This window comes from Sinocyclocheilus rhinocerous, unplaced genomic scaffold (assembly GCF_001515625.1).
Source record: "Sinocyclocheilus rhinocerous isolate Xijiao unplaced genomic scaffold, SAMN03320098_v1.1 scaffold666, whole genome shotgun sequence".
Taxonomy (NCBI): Eukaryota; Metazoa; Chordata; class Actinopteri; order Cypriniformes; family Cyprinidae; genus Sinocyclocheilus; species Sinocyclocheilus rhinocerous.
Window position 1 is genome coordinate 1,046,210 of NW_015661984.1, and position 10,205 is coordinate 1,056,414.

Below are 10,205 nucleotides of genomic sequence, written 5' to 3' on the forward strand. Positions count from 1 at the left end.
GTGTTAACTATTATGTAGCATAGTGTAAATGTATAGGGTAACATTTTGTTGTCTCACCTTTGCATGATGCGAGTTTCTTTATATTTTCATAAAATAAAATGCTACAGTATTTAACTTTCCCTTTCTATCGGCGAATGATGATTCAGAAAGAAAATGCGCCAGATGTCTGTTTGTTATAGCAACGAACGCAACTTTCATGAATCTGACTGACATATAAACAACGCGCTCTTATTTCAATGTTGTTGTTAATGCTGTGGTTATTTTAACGGTTTCCTTCGTACATTCGGTTTAACAACATTGTTAAAACACATTTCTCATTCAATGGAACTGTGCGATCATTCAGTGGAACTGTGCGTATGCGTTTAGACACTTACATTATTTTGGCTCCGTCCATGCTCAGGCAATATTGACAATGGTATGACCGAGAGGCTGGTTAAAAAAAAAAATTTTTTAAAAAGTGTCAGTGAGAGCTACGAACGGAGTGCGAGCGCAATCCTGTGACAGGCGGTAAATAGTGGAGCGCGTGAAGGCGATGTGAGGGCACGAACAACGCTGTTCAAGGTCTCCATTAATTCGTGCTTGTAGTAATTTAATGTGTATATATAGCATTGAATTGCTATAGAAATCGCGATTCCTTCGATTCTTAGCATTTTAAATCGATTACTAGCCGAAATCAGTGATTCACGATTCAAAAATCCATGTTTTAATATCGATGCATATGCATCGTCAGGGTTTGTAATCGATGCATTGAGAAAACGAGTGAATCGTTACACCCCTATCTTACAGGTTTGGAAAGACATGAGGGTGAGTAATTAATGACAATATTTTCATTTTTGGGTGAACTATCCCTTTAAAATGTAACTTTTTAGTTTATTCAGTTCGTTTTCATTAGGGTTTAAGCTCTCTTTTGAAAACTTTTTGGTTTAATCTGGTTATTGCATACATAAAAATATAACCATATTCTGATTAACATAGGAATATTCCTGTGTATGTAAACAGTTACTGAAGAAAACATTTAAAATGTGTGTGTACCTTCTGATTTTGCTCAGTGTGAGTTTTATGTGGGGGAATTTTTCCTTAAAGGTCTCATTCATGTCCTTCTTCAGATCTGACGGTTTGACATACTCTATTACTGTTGTCTGTTGGAGGGACAAAGAGAATTACAGTAAATACTGAGAATCTACATCAGTAAGATAATCAGCAATAAAAACTTTTTACAGTGTACATGTGTATAAGCAGTATTATCCAGTGGTCAGTAATGACGTCAGCTGGATAAGTTGTTTATCCGTGTCTGTAGGTCAGACCACCCTGCTTTCAGCACAGAGGTTTAATCACACAGATAGCCATTCATCTCTACATATGTGTCTGATAGGTAAATTAATGTCTAAAAACAAGAAACAAGACCAAACTGGGCTACATTAAACATCCCAAAACACAAACACACATCTGTGAATAGCTGAGCAGCAGTGTTACGTTGTTTGATTTAAAGAAAAAACAAGTCAGGTCATATTCCAAAAAAAAAAAAAAAAAAAAATTATGTAAAGATTGTAATATTTTAGAATACCTGGATCTACAAAAAAAACTAACAAACATGTAATGTCCAGCCCCTTTTACCGTAATGAGAATTTGGGGCAAAATTTCTCTAAATGAAATGAAATTATTCTTTCTTTCTTTTTTGACTTTGGGGTGAAAAGTAGATTTATATAAATGTGTAGTCATATATATATATATATATATATATATAGCATCTCTCACCATGTAAGAGGCAAAGATGAGCACTCTTTTGTGTTTTCCACATGGCCACCGTGGGTCACTGAGCATATTAGGGTCATAGTCAGGGTCTTCAACACCTGAAAAAAAACCAAATAAACACACACAAGGACATGGCTGTCAAATGAGCCAATCAAACCACTGATAACATAACTGAATGTGGCCTGTTTAAGCGTGTTTTTGAGATGGTGGTGACAGTATCTTCCTGCACTGACTAGGCATAGCTATATTAAAGGGGTAGTTCACTCAAAAATGAGACGTCTGTCACCTGTAGTGGTGAGTAAATGATGACAATTTTTATTTTTGGCTGAACGTTTCCTTTAAGACAACACACAAAATAAAAACGCAATTAGTACTCAGTACGTACAATCAGCGACACACTTGGTTGACACAAGTGTTGCTAATGCAGGCTTGCTAAATAAGGTACAAGAATACAGAGAGCTGAGTTGATGACTCACACACTCACTAAGTATTAGAATACAGGAATAGCAGCATTAGTAATGATCACACACACACGCGCGCGCACACACACACACACACACACACACGCCTGTGCCTGAAATACTGTGATAATAACCGTGTCTACCAAGTTGATTGAAATGTCCCTACAAACTCTGTGAATAATACAGCATTAAAACCTTTATTAAGCTCCCATCAGTTACTACACACTTTTTGTATGAGTGTGTGTTTGTTTTCTGAGTGTATGTGTTGCATGCTTGTGTGATTTAATTTCACCATTAAGACATGAATGAAAGAATTTCAGCGTGCACACAGTCCAGAATTAGCGTTAAAACCCTTTTAGGCGTTACAACACACACAGATATAAATAAATATATATATATACACATATACATTATATATATATACACCCATACATATATACACATATACACATACACATATATATATTAGGGCTGTGAGATATTGAAGAAAAACGCGATATGCGATAACTCAAATAATGCGATATTTGATATGTGATACGATAATGCTTAAAGTGCCACATGCTCAGATGAAACCGTTTTAAACTCAGCTGTTGCCGAGTCAGTTCTGTGAACTTCTATAACTATCTTGTGTCATATATATATGGTTATTTGTATGTATGCATGTATGTACCAAGAGTTCCTGTAAAACCACAACAAATTCCTTGTGTTTGCGCACACTTAAGTGGTGAATAAAGCTCATTCTGATTCTAATAAGAAAGCACCCCTACAACAACTTCTGAAAGTGAACGGTATGTGTTTTACTCGAGCATTACATAAAAATGTCATTTTAACATGAGTTTAGGAACTGAATAATAAAAAGGAAAAATAAAACACTGCGTAGTATTTACTCTTTGAATCAAATTGAATCACAAAATCTGTGTCAATTAATAACCCAGACCTAGTGGACACAGTACACCATGACCAAAAATAAACATTTACATATAAATTTAAAATTCAATTGCCAAAACTTAATTTTCGTTTTGTTTTTTTCCCGCTAAATGAAAACTTAAATATCGTTTTTGGCATTTCAGCCAACAATTAAATGTTCAGTTCTTCAAAAGTCTCTTATTCTCACCAAGGCTGCATTTCTTTGATCAAAATTACAGTAAAAACAATAATATTGTGAATTATTGCAATTTAAAATAGCTTTTTTCCACTGTAATATATTTTCAGATGTAATTTCTTCCTGTGATGCAAAGCTGAATTTTCAGCATCATTACTCCAGTCTCCAGCGTCACATGATTTTTCAGAAATCATTCTAATATGATGATTTGTTGCTCAAGAAACATTTCTTATTATTATCAATGTTAAAATGAATAGAAGGAAAAAAACAACAATTATTTGAAACCGCAATCTTTGGAACCATTATATATGTCTTTACTGTAACATTTGATCAATGTAAAGCATCCTTGCTCAGTAAAAACAAACTTTTGAAAGTTACTGTATATATCTTCACTATTAAAAAGTAAAAAACTTATCTAAATTGGTCAAGTAATACCAAATAAGACCAAGAAAGTGTATGTATAGAGTAGGTCTAGAGTTAGTCTACAGATATTCAGCTTATTTGAGGACAATACATGCCTATAGTAGGTCCTCACAAGTCTATATGTGCTAGTGTGTGTGTGTATGTGTATGTGTGAGATATACCCAGGTCCAGGCCGACAGTGCTGTTGAGGCGAGAGGGAGGATAACTGCAAGGGATGCTGTTTCTGGAATACGGCATGGGTAGAGCGAGATCCACTGCGGGCTTGTGGTGGTCCAGAGCGTTAGTGGGGTACAGGAACTGAGCGTACGACACCGTCTGCACAACAAATAAGATCATAAGCTGTCTGTCAGCCTGAGACATCCTGACAGCCCCTTTAACCTTCTGGGTGCATCAAATGAAGAGATATAAAGCTGTCATTCCTGAGCAGGTCCAGTGGTACGCTGAGCACAATCCTCTGTGACATTTCCTGACTGACTGATTGACAGGTGCAGGGATAGAATGACAAGCTCTTACCCTGCCGTACATGCCCAGCTCCACCCCCTCCAGCCCGGGAAGCATCTCTAGGGTGGTGGATATTCCTCCAGATGAGTGCCTCCGCCGCTGAGCATCCAGATGAGGGTCACTGACAAACAGACAGATTGACAGATTGACAGATGCTTGTTTTCATTGCTTAAATCCAAAATTAAGAACAGGGATGCCCAAACTTGTTTGTCAGCCGATCCCCTTTGACCTAAAGTAGTATCTGAAGTATACCCTGAGATTTTAAGTTAATATTTTCGATAATTTAAAGGGATAGTCCACTCAAAAATTTAAATTCTGTCATCATTTACTCACCCTCATGTAGTTCCAACCCCATGGAAACAATTTAAGGTATTTTAAATTATAATAATATTTTAAATGAAACCTGAGAGGTTTCTCTTTCTCTATCGAAAGACCAAGTAGATTCAAAAAGTCATAAAGATTAAACCATACGATTCATTTGTGTTTCGAAGATTAACAACCAAAGTCTTATGGGTTTGGAACAACATGAGGGTGAGTAAATAATGACAGAATTTTCATTTTTGGGTGAACAATCCCTTTAATAACACATTTACATGTTCATGTCTCTCTGATGTCGGATAATGGTCACATGACATGCACTTAAAACAATTAAAATTTTTAAGTTTAAGTTTTATTTTGACCTTTTTCATTTTAAAATTACTTCATTTTGCATTTTTACCATTTAATTAATTATTAGCTTTTCATCAACTCACAAACTCCAGTTTGGGAAACCCTGATTAAGAGTAAACCTTAGTTACTGAAGTCATTTACATATACAAGTCTTAAAGGTATAGCTATGACTGTTTTTAATGCAAGAAAGCTGCATTCATACTATAATTGATCTTCAGGGATAAATACTTAAGTGCTGCAAAGTGTTTGCATACAAAAAGTGTATCAAATTGGACTTTTGTGGCTTTATGTCCATGTTTAACTGCTCTGAGATCATCTGTGTGTTTGATATCATGGTAACACTTTACTTAAAGCCTTTATGTATAATGCATTATAAAGGGGTATAATGCATTATAATTATTCATAATGTGCATTGTAATACATTATAACTTGCCTAAATAATTATAACCGAATTTAAAATGTGTAGTGTAACAATTAATTGATAAGTGTTATAATTTATTAACTGGTTACAATTATTCATGATATTGTACAATGCATTATAAGGTGCATTACAAGGCATAATTAATGCATTAAAATTACTTTTATAATGCATTATACATAAAAGCTTTAAGTAAAGTTGTTACTGATATCATTGATTAAAATCCTTTATTTTAGTTGATATGTGAATTTAAAATGTCCCTTTTTTCTTTTCTGAGAAAACAGCCCTAAAATATTGATGACTCATCTTGTACTCCTAAAACTGTCCAATCAAACGCTCTGTAAGAATGTCTTTCCTCCTAATACCACCTACTTCTGACTAACTGCGACATACACTAAAATCTGTTGGCTATTTAAAAATAAAAGCCCTTGAGATGAGCCTTGCAATATTTCCCACCCCGAAACAAGACAAAAAGACATGTTAGCTCATTAAATTTAATGTTGCTTGGTTGAAAGAGCAGCAGACAGCTCTTTACTGACTTGAAAACAAGTTCAAACACAGAGCCAATTCAACACACACACGTCTAACTCACCTAATACAGACAGCTTCAAATTCAACCTGTTCCAATCTTTTGCTTTTCCTTCCAGACAGAAGTAGCGGAGTGTGTTGGATACAGAGCTGCTATTTAAGCACTGACTGAACACACACACACATATATATTCACTCCCTCTAGCAGCCCTTATCTACAGTCTTAGACCGCTTGCATAACATGGCTGTTTAATTTCTTCTCTTTTTAAAAAAAGTGACCTAATAGACAAAGTTTCCCATGGTCCAATTCCTTATTTCAGCATTTTATGAAACCATAATGAAAGAGGGTGGGAAAGGAGAGGAGGCTTTTGGCCGTGTCATGCCAGGCCCATTTCATGGATGTGGGAAAAATTCCTTCCTGTCCCATTTGCCCTGAATCTCACCCTAGATATGAATCCCGAGGAGAGGAACCAAACAGAACTTATATTCAGCTCAACATATCTCCTTGTGTGCATCTGTCTATTTGAGACTGAGGAAAACATGTAAAGACAAGTCATGGAAATGACAGCTAGGAATGGGAATCTCAATTCTAATTCTGAATTCTCCAACCTTAATGATTCCATCGATTCTCCTATGTTAGTACAGTTTTGTATAGTATTATTTGAACCCAGTCGCCCCTAGGTGAATAACCGTTGCTAACTATATAAAGAAATATACAAATATACTAAGGAAAGACTTAAAGGGTTAGTTCACCCAAAAATGAAAATTCTGTCATTAATTACTCACCCTCATGTCGTTCCAAACCCATAAGACTTTTGTTCATCTTCAGAACACAAATTAAAATATTTTTGATGAAATCCGAGAGCTTTCTGACCCTCCATGTGACATCAGTGGTTCAACTAATGTTATGAAGCCACGAGAATATTTTTTTGTTCGCAAGAAAACAAAAATAACTTTATTCAAAAATTTCTTCTCTTCCATGTCAGTCTTCGATGCGCATTCTAAAGATGAACAAAGTAGGGCATGTATTAAAAAAACCTAAATAAAAAATGTGGCTGTGTATACATATACATACATACAAACATACACGCATATATATACACACATACATATACACACACACATATATACACACATATACATATACATTATATATACTGTATGTATGTATGTATGTATATATATATATATATATATATATATATATGCGCATGTATGAAGAGTTATTTGCAAAAACAGATAACTCCGTTTTTATTCATTTTCATTAATCATGTTTTTTATTGTGTTATGTTTTTATTGTGTTTTATTATGTTAGTTAATTAAGCAGGCACAGATCTGGATAAATCTATACTGAAAAACCGTAACTATAAATTGTTTTATGAATAGACAGTCAGTAATTTAACTATTTAAGTCTTGCCATTATTATCCACACAGACAGTTCTCGGTTCATTTTGAGTTGCTAAAAGTAATACAGTGAGTTAGTCAAGAACTGTTACAACAGATTCAGTAAGTGTGTGAGTCAGACTGATTCTTTGGCCTGATTATACTGATTTAACACTCATTAGCTTGAGTCTTTTTGGCTGATTCTTTAAATAAATAGTTTGAATCAAACAGACTGGCTAAAGGGCAAACCACAACCCTTCCTGGTGACAAGTCAAAACTTTGGAGAGACATAGCTTCATTAAGTGTGACAGTGTGAATCTCCCCAGCTTAGCGCCACACTATAGGCCTACTGTATAACCAAATCTGACCTTTGAATTAAATAAGCAGATTTTCATGTTTGTTTAATGCATACCTGATATGGAAGCTCTCTCCATAAGGCAGCACAGAGAAGGCGGCACACAAAGACCTTTTGGCGCAGATAAGCACGATCCTGCAGTGGTGAACACAAACTAGTTAACATTACGCACTCTTTCTCCACACAGACACATATAAACAAAACTCCATAACACAAATGACACACTAATCTCGCAGTACATTCAGATCAAGAACAAACACAACACCTGTGACACAAGAGGGGTCAAATAGGGCAGCCTTCAAAATACACTCCTGCCTCATCAACACACACACACGCAGCTAAAACACCTGCACTATCAGCCCCAGTGTACACTTCTCTCTCACTTCTTCACACAAACACACAGGATGTGGGGGGTGTGTGTGTGTCAGCTATTGGTATGTGACTGCATTTTAACCATAGAAATGTGAAAGGGTGGTAAAATGGCAGTTAACATGAAACTGAGGGTCGGCCGCAGCAGCCTAGAGGATTTTTCTGACTCTTTCTTTGTCATAAGTCACATGACAGTGGAGAAATGGCTCCAGAAATAACAGTGAGCATGAGTCAGGGCAATTAACAATCATTTTCTAGAGATTTCTGGAATCGATTTCCATTTATATCTCCGGTATCAATTTTGGAATTAATAGATTTTAACAACCATAATTTTTCATTCACAAATGAAGTGTCTCCATTATGAAAACCACTACCCAATGGGGGATTCAGCTTTTCAGTTTAAAGGGGTCATATGATGCTGCTAAAAAGAACATTATTTTGTGTATTTGGTGTAATGAAATGTGTTTATGCGGTTTAAAGTAAAAAAAAACACATTATTTTCCACATACTGTACATTACTGTTTCTCCTCTATGCCCCGCCTTTCTGAAACGCGTCGATTTTTACAAAACTAATCGGTCTGAAAAGCGAGGTGTGCTCTGATTAGCCAGCTATCCAGTGCGTTGTGATTGACCGAATACCTCAAGAGTCTTTGCAACTTTACAGATCTTCTTTATGCACCAAGAGCTTGTAACACTCTAAAGAGAAAGGAAAAAATGAAATCGCATCATATGACCCCTTTGCAATTCATGTTTATTTGTATCATTGCAAATTAGCTTCAAAGAAAATGAAAGTTTCCACATTACAATTAGGAGTAGTTTATCAGTGGCTGCTATGTCAAGGTGATTTTCAGATTGTTTATTACATTTTAAACAGGTTTTATTGAAAAATGCTATATTAAACTATATTGAACCCAAAAATAGGATATGACCCCTTAAATTACAAATGTTTAATTTCAGTTATCTGACTGGATATTATGGTGAATTCTGCAACAGTGCCCCATTGTTTTCTATAGGGAACAGTATTAGCCTACAAATTTTTTCTTTTTTTTTATACTGAGTATCTGCATTTGTTCTATAGATGAGGCCACTGAGCACCAGGCTTATCTGGATCTGTGATCATCCAGTGGAAAATATCTTATCGGTTTTATTCGCCCGCCCCCAATCCTGTCTGTGACCCTGTGAATGTGAGTAGGTACGTGCGTATTTGTGTGTGAAAAAAGCCTGGGAACACAAGCGGAAAATATGGACCCCTGTCTATTTGGGGCAATTTATAATGGGATTTTAGTAAACATAGCCGTCGTTCCTCAGATGGAATGGGGCCAGATCTCACAAAGAACAGCCACTTCCTTAAGAGAACACAAATCCCATCCAGTCATTCCTTAGGTTGAGTGTACTATGCCAAAACTTGTCATAATATCCGATTATAATGTTATGTAAAGTCAGATAACTGAAATTCAAATTTTGTAACATAGGGTTCATATCCTGTTTTGGGGTTCAATGTAGTTGGCATTCTTCAGTAAAACATGAGCGGAGTTTATAAAACAATTGGCATCAAAATGTGCTGCTGAAACGGTTAAGATCAGATGAAAATTAAGCAAGGCTGAGTTTATTTGATAAAAACAATACATTAATATTGTGAAATATTATTACAATTTAAAATAAATGTTTTCTATTTGAATATACAGTTAGGTCCATATATATTTGGCCACTGACACAATTTTCATAATTTTGTCTCTGTATGCCACCAGAATAGAATTAAAATGAAACAAGATGAAATTGAAGTGCAGACTTTAAGCTTTAATTCAAGAGGTTAAACAAAAATATAAAATGCTTAGGAATTACAACCGTTTTATACACAGCCCCCCCCCCCATTTTCAGGGGCTCAAATGTAATTGGACAAATAAATATAATCATAAATAAAATGCTAATTTTTAATATTTTGTTGAGAATCTTTGCAGGCAATGAGTGCCTTAAGTCTGGATCTCATGGACATCACCAGAGGCTGGGTTTTCTCCTTTGTGATGCTTTGCCAGGCCTTTACTGCAGCTGACTTCAGTTGTTGTTTGTTTGTGGGTCTTTCTGCCTTTAGTTTTGTCTTCAGCAAGTGAAATGCATGCTCAATCGGGTTGAAATCAGGAGATTGACTTGGCCATTGCTAAATATTCCACTTTTTTTACCTTCAAAAACTCCAGGGTTGCTTTTGCTGTATGTTTTGGGTCATCGTCCATTTGTACTATGAAGCGC

The 10,205-nt window shown here is 35.6% G+C and overlaps 1 protein-coding gene across 1 annotated transcript in view; it reads right to left on the reverse strand.

The window, feature by feature from the left end:
• LOC107726996 (CDK5 and ABL1 enzyme substrate 2-like) overlaps positions 1-10,205 on the reverse strand; it is a 15,032-nt gene that overhangs the window by 2,714 nt on the left and 2,113 nt on the right. Inside the window, exons 3-7 of the mRNA XM_016536733.1 lie at positions 7,650-7,727; positions 4,252-4,360; positions 3,900-4,053; positions 1,756-1,850; positions 1,033-1,139 (exon numbers count right to left, since the gene is read on the reverse strand). Of these exons, the coding sequence (XP_016392219.1) occupies positions 1,033-1,139; positions 1,756-1,850; positions 3,900-4,053; positions 4,252-4,360; positions 7,650-7,727 (543 nt within the window). The remainder of the gene's footprint in view (positions 1-1,032; positions 1,140-1,755; positions 1,851-3,899; positions 4,054-4,251; positions 4,361-7,649; positions 7,728-10,205) is intronic.